The sequence below is a fragment of the Lepus europaeus genome, chromosome 9 (assembly GCF_033115175.1).
Source record: "Lepus europaeus isolate LE1 chromosome 9, mLepTim1.pri, whole genome shotgun sequence".
Taxonomy (NCBI): domain Eukaryota; kingdom Metazoa; phylum Chordata; class Mammalia; order Lagomorpha; family Leporidae; genus Lepus; species Lepus europaeus.
This window is the reverse complement of record NC_084835.1, coordinates 103023404-103045375: the sequence shown is the minus strand read 5'-3', so window position 1 is coordinate 103045375 and position 21972 is coordinate 103023404. Positions and strand designations below refer to the sequence as shown.

Sequence of the window (21972 nt, the reverse complement as noted above, 5' to 3'; positions counted from 1 at the left end):
CAGGTCACTGCTGCTGCTGCACCAACTGTCCTTGCCACTATGCTGATTTTCACATTCTTCCTCCTCTTCCTGGTTCTGCTGTTACCAGTTCTACTGCTCCTATGGCTATTGTTATTAGAAGCAACAGCAGTTGGAATGACAAAAGGGATAGATTTAATTGAGTCTTCAATTTGATAAATAGCAATAGTTCTTCATTTATATCAGTATCTGGTGAGCCTTTGCCATGACAGGTCTCTCTGTTCTAGGCACGTATGGAGTTAAAACATGAATAAGTCATTTCCTTTATAAAGTAGCATGCAGGCTGGTTTGGCCTTCACACCCCACATTCTTAGTCAGCCCGTGTACTCATGGAAGAGAGAGAATGTTAGGCAGGCAGGAGTTATGGCTATGTAGATCAGGCCCAGTGGAAGCAGGATGCTGAGCAGAGCTCTGAAAGGATGGTCAAGACTTAAGTAATTTCAAGAGGAATTGAAGATTTCATATGCGTTTATTACTTCTAACAGTCTCAGTCTCTTCATGTCATGTTGTAGGCTTGTCACCCTATTTACCGGTACAGATTTTATTCTAGTGATCCTATAAAGTTAGTCATTAGACTATGTGCAAGCACCTGTGTGAGGTGGTGAGCACCTGGTCCCTGGCCTCAGGGAGACCAGTCTACATAAGAATGATTTTTATCCATCTTTCTCAGAGGGGCAGACGATCTTGAAATGGAACTTTCCCCATCCAGTCTGATGGAGACTGATAATGTGACAGTTTTGATGTTCCTTAATTTTACTAAAATAGCAACCTGACCAAATCTGCTCTTGAGCACATTTCTGGTGTTTGTATTTATAGGAGAAGTGGTGCTAATTCCCTAGAATGTTCACAGGTCATATTCAGATTGTTCTATTTTTACTTTGGTGCAAAATTGTTGAGGTGAGGAGAGACATTTTAAGACAAGTAGTGGTTACAGCATATCAAATCACTCTACATTGAATCATATATTAAGTAAACTTCCTGAACTGAGGAGCTTAAACTGACAGGAAGTAGTTATCCTGCATTCTGTATTATTTAAGTAAGATTTCTTCAAGTCCAATTTTATTGTAGTTTACTGTTTGCTTTAATGTTTTCTTTCTGCTAAATTTCTACCTTCCTACCAACGAATATAATCCCCTTTTTAATATGTAATAGACGTACTGGGATTCCAGACTGGATTTTCAGAAACCGTGGAAAAACCTCCTCACTTTAGTGTATACAATAAATAATGTATTCTCTCTTTTTTAATTTGAGAGGTAGTCAAATAGGTGAAGGCATAAATCTTGCCAACCCCTGGGCAGTTGTAATTTCCATACCAAAATGCATGAGTTTTTACTTGACTATTACTCTATTATACATTAAGTAATAGTTACCATGGCAACCTTTGCATTACATTTTAACATTTAAGTATAAGGTGTTGTGTTGCTTTATGAGGAAAGACAATATATTTGGATTGTTGAATGTCTGGTGAAATATAATCACTGCTAAAGTAAATAATTTTGTTTAAGGTCCTTTGAATTCTTTAGGAGTTATGCAAATTTTCCACCAAAATTTTAAGTGCATTATTTTTATTTTTTATGACATCATGGGGGAAGTGAAAGGTTTTTTTAAAAGCTGTAATTGTTAAATATCACATAAACATTCATTAAATGCCTCGAGTGGCCTTCTGAGGGGAAAACTACACAGTCGAACTGTATTTGAAGTCATTTATCAGTGGCTGCTGCAGTAGTAAGAATTTAAATTTAGTTAACATCACATGCTTCTCTGAAATATAAAAGATTTTTTGTGTTTTCCTAGTTAGTTAGCAGTAACTAGTTTTGATGTCACATATAGCTGAATTAACAATAGCAGTTTGATCATGCCTGCAGAAACCAAATTAGATGAGCCACTGAAGTAATCCTTGTGGCAGTTCCAGGAAAATGGCCACTTAAGCTTAAATTATCAAGATTGTTGGCCAATTTCTTCATTAAATATGAAAGGAAAAAAAACAACAGACTTTTCTTGTTGCCTTTGTAGCTCTAGGCTATGAGGCCATCATGGTTTTTGTAGACTGCTCTATTTAACCCTTTTCAGCCCTTTGTAATGACTTTTCAGAATTCTGATTGTAGTATGTATGTACTTTTACCTGGAAGTGGAATAGAGGCTCTAGGTGAGAATCACTCATAATTTTTGATGACCTTTTAAATATTTACCAATGGATTGTAGTCTGGAATGTGTGTTGAGGGCAAAGGAAGGAGGAGGGTAAGCTATGTGCTGGAGATATCAGCCCTTGTGGACTTTTAAATGTGTTGTTTATCTTCCTCTAATAACCCTATGGCTCAGCTTTCAGTGTCCTTGTTTCGAAGGAGGCAAATATGGTTGGAGCAATCGCATGACTAACTCCTAATCACACCGCTGGTGTTCCTCTGAACTAGGGTTCAGTCTGATCTGTCAGACCTCAGAACCACCCCCTCTTTCCTTAATGTGTTTGAACATCGCTTCTGACTTGTAACCATCAGAATCTGCATTACATATTTACAGTTGAAATAAAAAACGTTGACCAAAAGCGCTTAAGAGAAGCCATGTGCTATATGGTCATTTCAGAAATTAGTATTTCTCTGCAACACAATACCAATCTGTGAAGTCCCTGATTATCAGAGGTTTCCCTGACATCTTGTCTCTAAGTTTCCCCAGTCCTCTTTTTGTTGAAACCAGGCATAGGACAGAGGGGGAAAAATAGCTACAAAGGTACCTTCTTGAATCTTTGGGGATCAGAAATAATGATTGTCCAAAGACTGACCTTCAGTTTTGAGCGTTGAAGTTCAAAAGTGGACAGGTGGAAATGTTGTGTTCTTCATTGCCCTTTGGTGCGAGATATATTCTAGGTTGCAGAGTAAGTGCCAACAGCAGCAAAATTATCGCCCCCTCCTGCTACTAGAGTAAGTCAGCAATGGCTCTTCTGTGGTCAGAATGGCAAATTCAGCAGCAGCTATTCGACAGGGATTTGCAAAAACTTCCCCATGGCTGTTAGGAATCTTATTCAGCAGTGTCTTTGAAAACCCAATTCTGTGCAGAATTAACTGTGTAGAAATGACCTCGGTTGTAACAAGAAGTGTTTTAAACAAGCCTAATTTGTAATTTCTCTCCATGTGTATTTGCACTTCCCACTGCAAAGTGTATTAGTTACCTCTACATATGTCCAGCATTCCTAAGTTTTATAGTGGTTCAGAATTTTATTTCCATATTAACATAAAAAATTCCTGGCTTTATAGAGTCAGTTCACCATACAAAGCCACCATACATCACTTAGGTTTGTGATGAAAGAATGGAATTGCAGCTGTGTGAGTACTAGAATACCCAAACATGAATTAGACTCACAAGCATTTGGCAATAGTTCAGAAAAGGAGCTTAATCTGGTTTCATCTGAGACTGCTTTTCTCTGTTCTACCACATCCCCCCAAGATGTTGTGTCTGATACCGGATTACAACGTAATGGGAGTGACGCAAAATCAGAGACAGCCCTCAGAAGCCAGGGGCACATTCGCTTTTCCCCAGAGAGTTTTTCCCCCCTTCTACTTCTTTTTTTTCCTCTCCCAGGTTCCAACTTTGAAATTCAAGGTCATTCACCTATTAGATGAATTGATTATAAGCCAAAAAAGCAGCATTCATCGTACTCTGATCTCACTCATATCTATAATTAAGGGTAAATATAATCTTCCTTTTTAGACATGCACCACCCACCCATTACATTTAAAGTGCTGACTGAAATGAAATAATAGTTCCAAGCAAGATGATTTTAGTTTAACAAGAAAAAAGTTGATAATTTAAGCTTCAAGCAGTTAGTTCTATTTTTGATTACCATTCAGTTATAAATCTAATTTGAGATATAGGCTGCTTTTCTGTTCTTCAAGTTTAATTCATGGTTTGCATCCTTCGTTGCTTTAGTATAAAGTTCAGTGGTTGATCAAGTGTGTTCAGAAGCTCCCCCCAGAAGGAATCGGGACAGGGTGGGGAAGGTGTGTTGGAAAGACGGTCTGAGACCCAGATCCATGTGAAACAAACAGAAAATTTAATTGAAAGAGACTCTGGCAAAAGGCTGTATTTGGCATTTGTATGGCTGTGCTGGGACTGCTCTTTGGTGGACAGTTGGCCGCAGGGGGCTGAACCTGAAACCATTTAGACCTGATGGGAGAAGTCAGTATATTTTTTTCTTTGGTTAGGCTATTTTCAGTCTTGAAATTGTTTGCTTTTGGAGGAAAATAAGGGCTTGTCTCATCACATTGTGGAGAGTTAGCAAAATGCTAACCTCTGGGTTTAAGATTTACAGGTTAGCTGTGCGACGCCACATCTTCCTTCCAGTGTTTCCTGACAGGCTAGGGGCAGTTCACTACTGGGACCAAGCATAACCACAGAGAATGAGGTTGCACAATGTGAAAACCTGAAACCTTTATAATGTGATGGAAGGCAAAGATGAGTATGCCCACTTCGAAAGTAGGCTAAGCTTTTAAACTTAACTTTGATTAGGCCTAAATTTGTCTTCAGACTATATCAGTGTAGGCAAATTTCTAAATATATAAATAAATTTCTTATGCATTTTGTGCAGGATTTAACTGACCTTAAATCTAATACAATTAACCCTTTTAAATTGACAAACTAGAATTTTTCAGGAAGTGGAAAAAACATTTTTTTTAATCTCTCATTGCTATAGAGAGTTAAGTATGTGACGTAAAACCCAAACAATAGTAAATGGTCATTGTTCATTTTACAAGTATACCCTACGATAAGAACACATATATTTTTATCTTCATTTTCCCTAAGGGGGTGATTAGGGCCCCCTTAAGTGTAAGGAAATGTTTATTTTTGTGGCTTTAGAAGAATGATTCTATTGTCCAAGTGAAAAAGAAAAAGGAACAAACACATCTAAAAAGAAACAGGAATGTGCTTTGTAGGGGAAAAAAAAAAAAGATGAGCAGGAGCCAGTAAATGTTTCTAAGTGCTGTCTGCTCTTAGCACTGCAGCTTTGTATAGTCCATGTGGCTGCATATGCGAGGGTTGGGTGTATGATTTATTTCTGTCTGGCCTGGGAAATGAGATTTCAAAAATTATCAACAATAAGGTCAACCACAATAAGTTAACTGTTTTCTAGTTAGCATTTTATATTTTTCACAGTTGTATTATGAATGCTGCTAAAACCTAGGCTAGCGAGCCTGTTTGTTTTTAGGTTGACCTATTGAATGCACATACTTGCTTGAGATTGGAAACCTTTGCCACCAAGGACCAACAAGAAATAAATAGGGATGAAGCTTGTTAAAGAGAAGCACGCATTTCACCATACTGCTCAGCCCTTGTTTGGACTATTTTATGTATTTTTAGAAAAAGGAAAAAAAAAAAAAAAGAGGGGGTGGAAATAGAGATCACGTACCTAACTGGAAGGAGGTTATGATCTCAGATCATCTCAGTTTCATTGATAGAAATTTCAGAGCAAACTTGCACTGCAAGACTTAAAAAATGTAGATGTTGTTAATAAGGCTTGTCAAGAGTGAAATTTCAGGTTGAGATGAAAATTCAGGTTGAATCCCACTCATAAAGCGACCAAGAACTTACTTGATGTTGTACCCTCAAGTCCTGATTCACAGAAAACTTGGTAATCATGAGCTCGATATTTTAGTTTGTCCTTGTGTGGCATTTTAGTGTCTGAACTTCGTAAGAGGCAGTAGATGAGCATGTAGACGGCAGGTTTTTATCCGGCAGATTATCTAGTGTTTTCATCAGATGTTTATGTTGCGAATAATACTAGCAATGAACTTATTACTCAGAACGTCCTCTCAACCTAAAATCTCCTCCTTGAAGTTTTATTTTAAAGTGCTGCTGATTTTGTATCCCTTGAAAAAGTCTTAAACTGGAACCAGTGAAGGCTAGCTTGTCAGTAGCTGATTAGTCCTTTATATATTACTCATCCAACACTCACAAAACCCCTCACGGTGGAGAGATCCTCTTTATGATATTTTGCTATATGGTGGTGGGAAGGGGGAGGTTTGAATTTTTGATTTTCCGGCTTATGGGTCATATTTGACCAACTGCTTTCACTAGAAGACATGCCACTTTGTTGAGCTATTTAGGAATCAAAAAGACTGTCTTAATTTAAAACAAGGACCCTTTGTTTTAGTTGGTGACTGCCTTGTGAAATTTTTCAGTTCTCAGCGGGTTAACCAGGGAACAGGGGCAGAGTCATAATTGGCCTATTTAGAGTATTTTGCATGTGAATAGTGTGTTAGTGAAGCATCCCTAAGTCTGTTGTGAGTGACATGGTGATTAGAATTTAGATTAGGGAAAACACATTCTGTACTTTATCAAGGACAGTAATTAGTTCAGTCAGTAAAAGTTGATTACAAGTAACGATAAAGTTAGATTTTTAGTACTTAATTTTAAAATTTCTTTATTAAACAGTAAATTTGTTCTTAATATAAATGGTACTATCTGCACTTGTTTTATTGCATATCAGAATAATTAAAAGAACAATGTGTTCAATGCAGAGTATAATCAGGCGATTTATATATCATGGGTAAGTTTCTATGTAGTTTTTCGAGAATGTGATATTATTACAATTTTTTTCTTATGTCATCATTTTTGAAAGTTTAGTGATTTGTCACACGGTAATAAGTTAATGATATTTGTAAAAGTTTTGTAGTGTTCAGGTAAATGTTTAGTCTGTGGGGATGTGTTTTAGCTTCCATTAGTCCTAAAGAGGGCGTTCGAATGTTCTTTGATTTGTTCCTGTGAGCTTAGTATTCCTCTGATTTTGAAAGTTAGTGTGAGGGCTGGAACTTCCTCTGGGTTCAGCTGGAATTATCCCTTCCGTGGGTGCTGTGATGGGTAGCTAGAGAGAGGCAGGGTCGTCAGTGGGGTTGCTCGTCTACACTCACCCCCAGTGTGAGCAGCCAAGGAAGTTGTGTTTGTTGGAAACAGGAGAATCTTCCTGGTTCTTGAAGGGCATGAGTAGTTCCCAGACAGGCGCATAAGTCTAGCAGAAGAAAATATTTGCCTTCTTCCAATGCCATTTTCTTAAAAAAATGTTAAGTCATCTTAAAAGGTTTAAAAGATACTGTTTAAAGGGGTGCATCTTCCTCGTACTAGTAAAGAATTAAAAATTCGCAAACTTTGTGATAGTTTCCTAGACTGCGTTTCTGCTTGGTTTTTGTTGTGTTGTGTTTAATGGTTTCAGTGGAGCAGATGCTGTTTGCTTTATTGCATTGGTTTAAGTGCTAGCAATCAGATGGGGGCGGTGATTGTAAAAAATTAACCTTATATGTTTGTTTTCCCTTTTTTTTTAACCTTTCAGCAGAGTCTCCTTGGAGGTGACATGGATATGGGCAACCCAGGAACCCTTTCGCCCACCAAACCTGGCTCCCAGTACTATCAGTATTCTAGCAATAACCCCCGAAGAAGGCCTCTTCACGGTACTGCCATGGGTAAGATATTCTCTGAGTGCCCTAGTGATTGTGACTCGTATTTTTTCCCTTTTCTTTTCAAATACCACATTCTCACCCTAACCCTACTCCTCCACCCCCAAAAATCCATAAAATCTGGCTCAGTCGCCGGGCTTGTGACTTCCTCCCAGTAGTCCACTGAGTTATATGTTAGCAACTTAGAGTAACAGAACTTTTTTTAGTGTATGCTTATTTCTGGTTTTTTCATGACCGTGTACATAAAAACATTTAGAAAAAAAAAAAAAAGCAAACACTAAAGCGGCAAAAAATTAAATACGGTGTCTTCACTTTGATGAACAATGCAGAATGTGATTCCTGTTAGAATAAAAGGGTACAGTAGTAATGGTTGTTTGCTAAGGTAATGTAAGAAAATCTGTTCTAATCTGTGTGGCTCTGTGGCTTCTGATACTCATTAGTTGGGAGTCTGTGCCTGTGGGAGCTCACCATGTCCTCATTTTCTTTCAGAGGTACAGACAAAGAAAGTTCGAAAAGTTCCTCCAGGTTTGCCGTCTTCAGTAAGTACTGCTCTTTCCTGCCGTGCATATTGTTGATCTTGTTGTGCTTTGTATTGGTGCGAAGAGAGGTTAAGAGGCAGCGAGGTTCCATGCACCCAGAGCAGTGTGTGTATCTAGAACGTGGATGAGGCAGGAATGACCTGCAAGTCCAACCAGCTGACCCGGTCAGAGTGATGAGTGGCACATCCTGAGACTGGGTGGTCACGCTGATAGTCAGCAGGGTAAGCTTTCAAGAGGGCTGGGGAAAGGGGTCTGAAGTTCCAAGAGTTTTACCTGCACAGGGCTTCCAGGAGAATGAGTATTAGTTTCGTGTGTTGGTTAAATTCTTTGTCAGTATTATGATGATTTATGGATTTGCATGCGAAAGGAGATTTGTGGAGAGGATTTAGGAAAAATGTACATGGGTTTCAGTCCAGAGTGCAGGGAGAATGTCTCTATTTTCTAGAGAGGCTGCTGAATAAAGGCTGCAGAGGTAGCTGCATCAGTAACCGGCTGTGTCTGTAACGCCAGGTGACAACTGAAGGATCCAGCTGTAACCAAAAGCATTCTGGGTCTTTTCAGTAGCGGGAGCTGCACGCAGGAGTGGCTGTGGCTGCCAGAGCCCCCGACACAGCAAACGTTGGTTGTGATCATGATTAATACATGATGGCATATTTTGAATTCTTACATGTATTTTCAATTTGAGTTTCTGGGTATTTAATTTTGATTAGGGCTGGTCTGTTTGTAGTAATTTCTTTCTTTTGCAAAATAAAAAGTTGATTTCCTCCCTTCTTTTCTTTTTTCTTTCCTGCTTTTTCCCATTCTTGGTTCCTTCCTCTGATGGGCTTTATGTTGTAATGCTATTTTTCTATGAACTTTTGAAGCCCCCTTGGATATGTGGACAGAGTTTTATTTTAATTTTGAGGCACTAAAGTAGTCCTTGAAAAAATGCTAATGAGCTTTATTATAAGTTCTGTCACTTTAAAGTAAAATTATATTTAGATTTCTGGAACTATATTACCAATCAACATTCACATATTACTTTTTATTTCATTTTTAATAAATTAGAAAAATAATGGGTTTTGCAAATGTGCTAAGATTAGATTAACCCAAACACCTGTGTATTTGACTTGATTTCAGTTCAGCTCATCCAAAAAATTATTAGATGAATATATCAGAATAAGTCTTATCAGGAATAAAACCTAGATTTTGCAAGCTGATTATCATAGACATGATAATGTTGAAGAAGCATCACAAAATTATCCATAAATATAGAAAAATGTTGTGCAAATAAAATGCCAGTGGCATATAAAATAGTAATTTTTGGACTATGAGCAAGTTAGTTACTTAAAAATGTACTGAATTTTTTATTCTTTGAAATTCCATGTTGTATTGAAATTGACTAATCTCTCCCAAAGGTTTTGTAAGTGTATTCTGAGCTTGAAGTAGACGATGGATTTAATGTGGATGAAACTTTAGCTTTTAATAGCTTTTATGATAACTTCAAATGATATAGTCCTCACAGCTGTTTACACTTTAAACATGCCTGATCCTAACACAGATAATATTAAATACATTACATAGACTTTGGCTGCTCTAAGACGATAAAAGCCACAAAAACTTAGAGCTATCAACCCCTGTTTATGCCTCATATTAAAATTAACTTAGTATGTTTTTTCCAACAGAAAAATTATGCAATAATGTACACAGTTTCTAGGCAATGCATTGATGTGACATTAAATGTCATCTGTTTGCTTTATCATTGTCAACAATAATTCTTCATAATTCATTTAAACTTTTTAACTATTTCCTTGTGACTAACTGGACCCTGTTGGAAATCTTACTGGTACAGTTTTTTCTTTGCTGTTAAGACAATTTATGTGTTGCTGGTACATTGTGATACACTCAGAAAAATAAAAGTAACTTTCTTTTCTCCCAAATAAATTCAGGAATTGGAAATTTAGTTTGCATCATTTAATTTTTGGCTTTTAATGATCAATTTAGGATTAATTCTTGTTAGAGAATTTATCTTGGATACATGTTTATATGGTCCTCAAGGAACATTTTGGTAAATACTCCTGGTTTTTTTTGAAAAACAGGAAGGAGAAAAATTCAATTGAAAATTAAAATTTTATCTCTAAGCAAGAATAAGGTAGTTTCATTGGTTTTGAATCCTGTCTCTTCCTTATTTATCATTTGGGACATAGCTCCATTTTAATGGCAGTTTTACTTCGTTTATATTAGCTTCATTGTATATATGTTCTGATTGCTTACTACTCCTGTAAAGATCCATCTGCATTCGCACCACGAATGTCTGTATTTGAACATGTTTCTGAGAAGCGGTCTGTACTAAGCATTGTCACACGTTTTCTTCAGTAGATCTATTTTTCTTTATTTTTAGACCTTTGCCATGCTTATTCTTTTTTAAGTTCAAATAAAATTATGAATATTTATCTGATAAGAGATAATTCCAAAGCTGATTTCAGTGTGTATTAGTGTATGTATAACAGATAGCAAAAGATTGGAGATAATAAAAGGTTTCTTTTGGAGTGACTATGACTAAAAGACATTTATATGTTTTCTTCGATACATATTTACAATGATAAATAGTAATAAATCTGTCACAATCTGTTGTGATAACTCACCCCCCCCCCCTTTTGAAATGGGCCTTCTCTCTTCCAGTAGATAAAACAAAGAAAAGTGAAACTGTGACACTGCATAGTCAGATACTGTGTGTGACCCCGTGATACGGAGGCCAGACTGCTTTGGCCACCATGGGGCACCATCTTCATAGGCTATCAGGACAGCAAGGGGGTTGCCTGGCCCTGTTGGGAAACACTGCTGCATGTGTGGAGAGAGGAAATGTATGCCTGCCCCATCCATGCCACGGATCTGGCAGGATCCGTGCGTTTTGTGCTGTGTGCTGCATCTAAGCCCTTGAGTCCCTGTGGAAACAGGACACAGGGACAGGATTGCGGGAGAACCCTCTACAGCATCCACCGCCACAGGAGCACTGGGGAGAAGGAGGCCTATCCCTCCACTGACCAGAAGCTCGTGAGGTGGGGCTGGGGATTCTTTTATAATGTAGTGTGGAATGACAACTATCTGTGTCTGCGAGAACTCTGCTTATTACTGCAGAACATTTTCATGTTCTCTCTCCGAACTTAGTATGTTGCTCCTTCCAACCACATCCCAATTTCTCCTTAGCTCTCATCTTTTGAAGAGACTTCAGTTACCAAAGCTTTGTCTTTTGTGGAGGCCAGAGTTTATTTTGCATGTCTAATCCCTTGAATCTACATGTGTACTTCTTGTTTGGTTAGATTTCTGTATCTTGATTTTCTGCTTTAAACTGTGTGTCATCGTAAACTTGGTATTTTGCAAATTTACTGCTCTTCCCAGCAAATTTTTCTCTCTGTGTAACCTAATAATCATACTCATTGAATCATGAATTCATGCAGAGAAAAGTGTACCCACATTAGAGTTTGTAGAAAATGATGATTCTTAACAGAAATTAACATGAAAATATAAAAGTCCATGAAGTAAGGAAGAATTTTTGCATCATGCTTTTTTTAAGATAAGTTTATCAAGTATACACAAGAAAACCCAAAGACTGGTTTTGGGAAACTTAACCGTCCCTATCAATATGTAAACATAAAAAGCCTTGATCTTCTTATAATTTGGAATATTCAAAATTGAAATACATTTTGTCAGAAAGTATTAACAACTGTGTGGTCTTTACCTCAAACATTCTTGGAGTTTGTCTCATTTAAAGCTTAAATAATGGTCTCACCATGACCCAGTAGGGCTCTCTGGAACTTCAGAATTCTCTAGAAATACAGAGTTTTAGCATTAGAAATAGTCTGTTACTTTCCATATCTCCAGTGATCTTTTCTCAAACCAAATGTTTTAGTCAAGTCTGTTTTCTGTGTTAACTTGCAGTTTTTTGTTTCATTTGTTTTCGTATAGTTTTCTTTGTAACTCTTGGTGATCTAGTGGTCAGAGATCATTTTGGACATTTGGATCCTAAGGAAAATAATTCTAAATACCAAAAAGATTCTAAAATATGATTTGGATACTCTAAGAAATTTTGAGAGGAGTTAATCATTAAGAAAGAATTCTTAAATTAAAAAAAAATCTTTATTAGTTCCAGATCAGACTTTTTAAAAAGAGAGTATTAGGAGTATCAGGAAAAAATGGATAATGCTAATGATATTATTGGTTTTTGTGTATTTTGCATTATATAAAAAACTGCCTAATTTGAAGGTTTCTAACATGATTTTGATATTTTGAGGGAAACCCCCCCCCCAGATGTTTAAAAATATCACAAACAATTTAAAAGAGAAGTTGGTACATTTTTTTTTTCCTAATTAAGAACCTGGAAATTACATAGAATGGAAAAATCCATTCCCCAACATACATAATTTCACTCACAGCTTCTGAGGCTGATCATAAGGAAATCACAATGATACTTTTCCTGGACAACAGAATTTTAACTTGATTAATATTCAACCTTTTAAAAATGAAATTTATATAAAAATACTTGTTTTTTTTTTTTGCAAATGATTTGTCAGCCACCTGGGCCCCATCCTTTGTAGGAAAGTCCACAAGTAGCCAATTTTGTGCTAAGACAGAGAAGGAAGGGACTCTTCAAAGTTCATTCTTGGAGAGAAAAACTTTGTGAAGAAATACAATGTAGGTGTTTAACATATTGAGAGAGGTCACAACATTCAACTCTGATCTTAGTGTGTCTCTTCTGTTTTGATTAAAGATATTGAAATAAGACATGTAGCTCTTAAAATTGTATTTATTGATTGTAAAAATATATAGATAGGAAGATTAAAGATTATATAATTATACCATCCCAATGGTTATTCATACCATTTACATAGCAGATGTAACGTGTCACTGGGGAGCACATTGAATACCGAGAAATTATTTATCACATAGGAGGTATTTGTATGTGTGTGCAGCTAATACTGACTTCACTAAATTAGCTTCAAGTTCAGCCTGTATGTTGCTTCTCTGAAAGCCAGTCTCATCCTCTCTGTTGCACATGGAAGCTATAGCGGTGATGCTTTTTATGACCTGCAGGTATATGAAACAGACATGCTGGGATCTTTATATTTGTTTTCCTTTGAGGATTATTATTCCATTAAAAATATTTCAGAAGCATAGAAGAATCGATGCAGATATACAGCATGTATACCAGCATGTTTCTGTCAGAAGTTTGCTAAAAGATTTCCAAACAAGGATTTTTGTGTAGAATTTTGAAATAATGAGCCCCCTCTTTGACCATCCTCCTCCCTTATTAACATTCTACCTGCTTCCCCCCTTAAAAAAAGTTTCTTGGTTTGCATATTTTCAGTATAAAGAAGAAATAGGAAAACTAAGACAAACACAGAAGTTACCAGTGGATGAAAGATGTATTGGTGAGCTGTTCTTAGATTATCTGTACAAATGAAAAGGTCCTGTGCCCCAAACAAGCCAACCAAACACTACCGCTTCATCCTCCTGTCAGAGAGATGCCTTCCAAGGCACCAGCACCCAATGTGCCTATTCAGCAGGTTCTTCCAAGCTGCTGTGCAAGACCATCTCCCCATCCGCCAGTGAGTGTTGTTAACTAGGTTTTCAAGATACCATGTCACCTGCTAAGATTTATCAGGATTTCTGTTAAGATTTCAGCCACTGGAATAACCTTTAAGTAACAGTGGACTCATTTGTTGAGAAAGAAGAAATATATTTCAGGCAACTGTGACTTTGAACCTTATTTTATCATTGTCACTGAAGAGTATATTTTGGTGTGAAGCCTTGGACTCCATCTGAGTGATGTAATTATTGAGAAAACTAACAAACCACTACAGGGGCTGCTTCACCTAGACATGATTGTAACAGGATTGCGTGTACTTTGGAGACTATAAAAACTTGTATTGAAGCATCTGGATTCACTGTGAATTTATTGTATGTTTCTGCAATAGTATAGGTGGCTGGCTTGATAGGAGGTTGAATATTGAATATCAGCTTTTTAACTTTTAAAATTTCATTAACTAAAACAATTTGATTTTCTAATACACTGAAATTTTGTCTATTTTCCCAGCCCCTGACAGTCTCTGCATTTTCAAGGTGCGTTGTTCTGGTTTCAAAGAGTCCTCGAGTTTTTCATTGGAAAGTAATAAATCAGACTGAGATAGAACTTGGAGGAGTAAATAAGATTCTCTCAGGAAGTGTGGCAATAATCCTAAAAGAATAAGGAGTCTTCAAAAATAGCAAAGTGTATTTTCTCAAGGCAGAATAAATATGGTCAGACTGTTGACAGACATGACACCTGCTTTTTTTTTTAAGTAAATCACACTGAATCTTAAAACCTTCATTTCAGAGTAATGATGTAGGATGCTTAGTCTTGATCTCTCCTGTCCTGGGGCGTGTTTGTGTATATGAAGGTGTTCACTTTAAAGGAATAAGAGCTATGTAAAATTGGTAGTTTTAAATACTCAATTATTTTATCTCCAGACAGCAGCATGTGAACGCTTCTGGTTTTTTTCCAGTTGCAGCTGCCACATAGGTGTAGAGCTATTTAAGGAGTTGTAAGCTTTGCTTGAACGTCTACTCCCTCTTCAGAGAAGTTAAGGTAATGCAGAAGGTTCTGCATTTTGTAAAATTTCAGGTTTGAAAGTCAAGATGATTTAACTTTCCATGAGATGTAGAGATGTGAGTCCTGAAGGAATGTGTATATTATATTTTGCTGAGAACTTTTAAAATAATTTTATTCAAATGGTTTAGCAACACCACTGTGGTCTTGCTCATCTAACTTTGTCGTCTGAGAAATTAAACTTAAATATGCTGCTAGGGTTGAGATGTGATCTGGGAGTGTTGACTTTTAGAGAAATCAGAAGAGGTTCTGTGTGTGTATTAGATTTCACTAAATTTATTTTTGATTATTCAGTAGAACAGAAGAAATAGGGATATTGCTTAGTGAAGCTCTCTTGATGCCCAACTGTAAAGAGAATTTCGTGGTGTGTTGCCATGTCAGCAGTGATTAAAGGGCATTTCCTTTGTGAAACATGGGCTCATATTAGAAAGATTTACATGCTCGCAGAAGAATGACCCCATAGAACACTTAATCGTTAAAACAAGCATCGTTCCTCGCGGACTGTACAGAAGCTGTCACTGTCACCATTAGCTGTTGCCATGCAGAGATTGGAGGAAGATTGTTTGAGAACAATTATTTTGGTATCATCTGAGAAAGAGTACCTAACTATGCAGCAGCCGCTTCCCTCCCAACCCATATCATTCTAAATATGCCTCCTGGATTACACTTATAATAATATTGTAATGGCTTCCATCCTACCGATTGGCACAGTATATCATTATATCATTAGCTGCTATGAGAAAGCAGTTTCAAGGAGGAGGCTGATTCTTAGCGTTAATGTTTGCAAGTAACCTTGTTTAGGGAATTGGGCTGTTTTACAGGTGCTCAGGTGTATTAACACAGGGCACAATAGTATCTCCCAGCTTCCTCATTATGAAATGAACTCTACTCAGAAATAGAGGGAGAATGAAAACTGGGGCTGTATCTTAAGAACATTGAATAACTCAAGATGTGAAAAGGTGAGAGAATAATAAAGTTTGTTCAAGGAAACAGCGGTCTTCCATACATTCTCATTACAGCTGAAACTGAGATTTTCAAAGAATGTTCATGGCCTGGTGATCCAGATTTAAATCAATTTAAAATTTTTAAAATATTAAGATGAATAGAAAATAAATCTATTTCTGCACCTGTATATGCTTCATGAGTGAGATTCTATTGCCAAAACCTTTCTATGAATGTTAATTTTAGAGGGAAACAGGACATTAGCCCACATGGGGGAACTCTGAAAAGTTCACGGAAAATATGTGGGGTTTTTTGCACCAAAATAATTTTTTTTAATTTCATTCTTTCGTAAGCATTTTGAAGTTCCTTCTTATATTTTGTGGCTTGGTTGATAGAACTGTGCAGAAGAAAACAGAATTAAGCATATTTGTTATAAGCAGGTATAGTTAGGATAACAAAACTCTAACCTCAATAGGTAACTATTTTACAAATTAATGCTGTTTTGTGTTCCCTTTAATAACTCGTATCAACAGCTTCACTATGTGAAACCCTGTGATAACAAACTGGGCGCACCCAGGTGGAAGGAGAAATCCGAGCACTTCCAGAGTTTTCATTTGTCCATTCATTACTTCATTTATATTTATTCAAAGCCCATTTTTCAGTTAAACTGAAAACCACACATTGATTCTGTCTCTCCTCTATTTAAATCGTGAAGCTTCACAACTAAGATTCTTCATATTTAACTAAATTCACAATGTTGTATCACTGGATTCCGGTTTGTGGGAGTGTGTCTTGGCGTTTTAAAGAGCATAAAGCCTGGCCTTAGGAAAGTCATGCATCCAAAAAATGAAATAACCCGCACAGTTGTTACATGGGGACTTTTTGTCCCTTAAGCATATTATGGAAGTGCTTAGTTCCCCACTCGCTTGTCACTACCAGGAACAGGTAAAGGACATAATTTACATGTACCATTTGTGTCCCATACAAGTAGAACTCACTGCCTTATTTTATTTGTATTTGAAATATATTTGCAGCAAATAACGACGGTAGTGAGAGTGGTAGTATATGGTAGAAATAGCTCTCTCGTAGTGAGTGATGAACAGACCTTCTTCTATGAACTCACCCAGTCAGGAACCTGTTTTGTGGTCTACAAGACAGCCCTGAATCGTTCTGTGTAATGATGTGATGTCAGTATACTAGGAACAGATCCAGCCCTAGTACTTATTCCGAGGACCAGGCACTGTTCTAAGCTCTTGCTGTCTATTCAGTTGTTTGACCCTACACAAGCCCCATGGGAGAGATACTACTGTTTATTCCTGGGTACAGAAACAAGACACATCAAGCTGAAGAAGCACAGCTAGGGAGTGGCAGAGCCAAGACTGAGACCTGAGCAATCTGTGTCTAAGGTTTCCGTGTTGTTCCATGTAGCTGCCCATACTGCCCATAGCTATTTGGAACACTGTGCACCGAGAAGTTCTCAATGACATCATTCTCGTTCACTTAAGAAGTGTATGGCTCTCGGGAATAGATGAGTATTCAAAAGTTTCATGTCACAGTAGGGTATTCCTGTGTGCTGGTTATGACAGACAGCCTCTGGTCTGCCTCAACAGATTGGTTCAAATGGCCAGGCCAACTAGGAGAGCATTTCCCCAATAAAGGCAGTCTGATCTAATGGCTATAGCAAGGTGTCTGACTGGCTGGGTGTTTAGTCAGCTGTGTCATTTCCTAGCTATAGCCACATGCAATGCACATATTCAATACCCTTAAATACTACTAAAAGTTCTTGGAAAATATACTTAAAAATAAGTTCATTTTGGTGCAAAAAATATTTGAAATCCTTGTGGAGTTTTGGCATCATGGGCATTTTCTATGAACTTTTTAAAGACCCCCTCATAGTATTTTTTTTAATATAATAAGCACTGGAAACACTGCCATCCAAAATATAATAACTACCTTTCTTTTGGTACTTAAAGTCATATGGTGGCAGTTTACTAAGAGTAGTTAGCAACAAAACAGAAATCAGGACCAGGTCTCAACTGCGTTCAGAAGAAATTGATCTAACCGAAATTGCTTGACTTTTCTGAAATTGCAAAACACTGCAAATGCTTTTTTGTGTTTCTATCCATTCAGTACCATTTCTGTCCACAGCAAGACACCTAATGAACCTTTTAGTTCTTAGATTCGTGGTTGTGCGAGTTTCTATTGGAAGAAGGTACTCCATTTTTTCCCAAATGGGACATCCATTTTCCCAAGTGGGATTCTCTGAGCTCCTTGTAGTGCCTTTTTTTTTTTTTTTGCTAATAATTTGCTTATATCCAAGTCAGTCCTGCCTCTAAATGCCCAGGAGTTGCATGCTCTCATTTAATTTGAGCAATGGTCTTCTAGAATAGGTGGTCTGGTCTTTCTGAGTGGTGTGCCGATTCCCCAGCAAAGGTAAAGGGAAACCCTAGGAGTTTTGCTTTACCTGGCATATGGAGTAGGTGGACCTGGTGGCAGTTTGTTTCCCTTATAAAATACAGCAGTGATCAATTTGTTTAGGTCAGTTTCTGACATGAAGCAGGGATAGATGTGTTAAGGTAAAGTCAAAGAATTGCTGGAGTCAGGCCTTTGCCCCTGTTTAGTATGTCCTTTGTCAATGTCATTGCTGAATTCATAAAAGAAAAGGTGATTTTGTTTGTTGGCTATGGAAAACTTAAAATAATTGTTGAAATTATTGGCTGATTAGTTAACTCTTGCATTTAAAGAAAAGAGAAATCTGCCAAATTGTGTGTGTGTGTGTGTGTGTGTGTGGCAACAGAGATGTGGTGAGAACATGGTCTCCACATTCCATAATGCAGGGCTTTTCCCAGCCAGTAATTTGCAAGAAAACCAAGCGGCAAGTTCAGATTCCTGGGGAAAGGTCCCTATTGGCTGGGGAGCCCTGAGCCCCTTCCTGAGGTCCCTGAACTGGGACTAGTGCTTCAGTTCACAGAGATCTGGTCTTTCTCTGGAAAGCCTGATGGATCCGATATAGCCACCCCTCATTTGTAGTCATTGCCACCTTGTGGATTACAAAGGATATTGGTTTTCATCAAACTTGCATTTGAATTTGGCTTTTTATGTCAAGTACACGTTGGCAGTGGATTGCTGTGTTCTTCACCAAGAGGACCCTCGTTTGTTCAGCAACACCTCACTTCTCCACTCACAGTTCATTTATGATTCTGATGAGAGTGTTTTTTCAGGAAACACACATTTCACTTTTTGACCTAGGAGCATCTGTTAGAATTTTTTTTAATACTACTTTGGCATTCTGAAAGTGTTAATGTCTTTCATATCTGTTTAATGCTATTTAGGGATATTTATGATCACCTCTTGGTTACTCGGGGTAAAGTGTGTCGCAATTTTTTTTAAACAGACAGGAAAGCATTCACATGAGGAAACAGATTGCTTTAAACATGTGCTTCCTGTGACAGTAAAAAGAACAAATTAGATTTAACACTGTGTAATGAATGCATAAATGTGTACATTTAAGCTTTTAAAAGCTTTATGTTCAGTTCTGGTCACAACAAAAATGGAGTCACCTGTAAAAATGCAGGATGCCTCAGGTGCTGTCGGATGCCCGCATTGCCAAGCAGTTGCGATCCTGCCCTGCTGATGCCTCCCTGGAATAGTAAAAGGCATGATACGCTCACGCTGGAAAGATCTAGAATGTTATAAGGCGCATTCAGAGATTAAACCAGGTTAGAGCTGGATTTGGGCATTCAGCAAAAAAAAAAAAATCAGCCCTATCGGAGAGGGGGTTCACTATCCTCTTCAGCCCTCTGTGAGAATCGATGAGAAACAATCCATTCTTCTGAAGCTCAAATAGTCCCATCTTTCATAGAGAAAAAGGAGAAAATCCGATGTTTACCTACTAGCATTTACTGCAATTTAATAAGAAAAGCTCTCCTTTTCTTATTTAATTCAGTTTGCGTTCATGTGCACTGGCTGGCAGGGAGTGAATAGAAACTGAGTTAATATTTCCAGTTAGATGCGAGCTTTGAATTTAAGGGCAGGGATTCTTGCCCTCAGAGGAGGAGGAAGCCATGGCCATTTCTGTGTGAACCCTGTGCCCCCCTTGCTTTCAAAGCTTAGGATCGGTGGCACGCTCCCCGCTTCTGTGGCCAAGGAGGGCCGGGACAGAGTCCCTGAGGGGAGGGCATGTAGTTTGGGGACATCTGACTCTCTTACATCACATACTGAGGCACTAATATCAAAACAGACTGCTTGTCGACGCACGGTGGGGCAGTGCTTTTTTTGGCTGCCGCGGTCGAAATGAAATGGGCAGGCTGGAGTCCGCTTGGCATCAGCATGGGCTAAGGGAAGCTGGGAAATCAGAGTCAGACTGTGAATGCAAGTCACAGCCAATGGTTAACTTCCTTTTTGTGTGTCACTTGGCAGCGATGAGACTGATGGCGATTCTTTTTTTTTTTTTTTTTATAAACGTGGGTGAGAGTTCAGTGTCCCGGGAAGAGCAGTGGACGCTGTTATTGTGCTTCCTCATACAGTTGACTCGTGTTGGTTCCTTGAGACCAATACAGCTGTTCCAAGGGCCAGCTGCAGGAGCTGCATGCGTGGCTATCGGACTGCTGATGAAAAAGCTCATCAGAGCAGAGGTGATACACACAAACTCTTGCTGCTGAGCGCTGAGCGGTCAGAGGGAAATCAGATTCTTGCAGGACGCAGTAACGCCAAAGGGGAATGCATTGCATTTGAACGGTGGGTCCTCTCCGTACACAGACACCCAAACATATTTTTAAATGATCCCCGTTGCACGCCCCTCCTCTCACAGAAAGGGTTCAGATCAGTTTTGGACTGTCTGGAAAATGCAGGGCTAAAAGCCGACTTGAATTCAGCTGAAATGACCTCCTGCTTTTGGGGAGATTGTTGTTCTTTGGTTAGCCACATTATTTGCTTTGAAGACTTACTTGGAAGAGAGTTTGGGAGGATTTCTAGCCTTTCTTAAGATTTTCCTCTTATGCCTCTTTTTGCAAAGAACTGTTCTCCAAAGGCGAAAAGAGCGAGTTGCCATCTTGAGGAGTGAATTGCATGGTTAGTGAACACCACATGGTCTCAAAGTTATCCTAGAAATTTCAATATATCCGATTGCTTTCGAACACTATTTATTCCCTGTAGAACTCCTAACCATTTGTGCAGGATATCAGTAAGATGACCAACTTCTGACAACCCCAAAAGCTGGGAAGGAAGCTTGGAAATAGAATACCATTTGTCTGGTAATTAGAGTGTATCTCTTAAGAGTTCAAGAGAATTCTGATTAACCTTTCAGTTCCCACATTCTCAAATAAAATTAGCACACCTTTTAAATTATTATCTAGTATTTAAACACATATTTTTGAGTGTTCTTAATGCAACAGGTTCTGGAGACACTAAAAGTGTGTTGTAGGTTTCTAAAAAACTTCATTTTTCTTACATTTTAAATGTTCTGTTTGTGCAAAATTTCGAGAATCACCATAAGGGCTTCTTTGCATTTTTAATTTAGTAACTAACATATGAATAAATTTGCATATTAATTAGTTGCAGATTAAATCATGCATACATAATTGCCTCCTTACTGTGTTTAATGTTTGTCAAAATCTCCAGCCTGGTTTGATGGATGTCGTATGAAAGATTACAATTTGATGTACCCTTGGAAGTATTTATACCAATAATGCAAGATTCTTAATAGCAGAATTCTCTGGTTATATACAGTCACTAATAAACATGTAAGATAGGTACATGTCCCTTTGACTAAAATTTTTTTCTTTGCACCAAATCATTTACTATTCATAATCATTAATGCATCTCCTAATTATACAGCATATGTCTGTTAACCCTTTTGTTGCTGGTATTCAAGTGGTAGCTTCTTTCTTTTCTTGCCCCCTGAAGAAAGCAAATTATTTGATAATATTCTGAACATACTTTAATACCTTTCACTTGTTTCTCTACTAGGATATGGCTATACCTCCCTTGCCGTGCATTTTAACATACAATTGAGAATTATGTGATTACTTTGTATTTTTCGGTTAAACTCCAAAAATGACCCTTGTGCACACACTTTGTAGCTGATGGGATTTTGCCTGTCTTTTACCAGGGCTGAAAAGAATTCAGACATTCTAGATATTTCAGATTAAATGGCAAAAAAGTATATATGCACATATGCACACATACACACATTGACTATTAGGGAAGATAATTCTGTGTTAAGTAAAATCATTTAAGTGCTATTTTATGATGTTTTTAATATTATATTGAATGTAGTATCATCAAAGATAAGATGCAAGTGATTTTTTTCTTCTTTGTTAGTATTAGGACTGAGATCTCTGGAATAGAAATTGAATAGAGAATGGATGCTCTTTATTAGACAAAGTTAAAAAATGGCCATAAATGTTCT

At 37.7% G+C, this 21972-nt stretch overlaps 1 protein-coding gene across 11 annotated transcripts in view; it reads left to right on the top strand.

Annotated features, from left to right (window-relative positions):
• Window positions 1–21972, top strand: part of TCF4 (transcription factor 4) — a 407611-nt gene that overhangs the window by 253013 nt on the left and 132626 nt on the right. For 9 of the 11 annotated variants that reach the window (XM_062201706.1, XM_062201705.1, XM_062201702.1 and 6 more), the window contains 2 exons: window positions 7334–7463; window positions 7947–7996. In XM_062201706.1, coding sequence (XP_062057690.1) covers window positions 7334–7463; window positions 7947–7996 — 180 coding nt within the window. The remainder of the gene's footprint in view (window positions 1–7333; window positions 7464–7946; window positions 7997–21972) is intronic. The other 2 variants (XM_062201704.1, XM_062201701.1) reach the window with 1 other exon arrangement.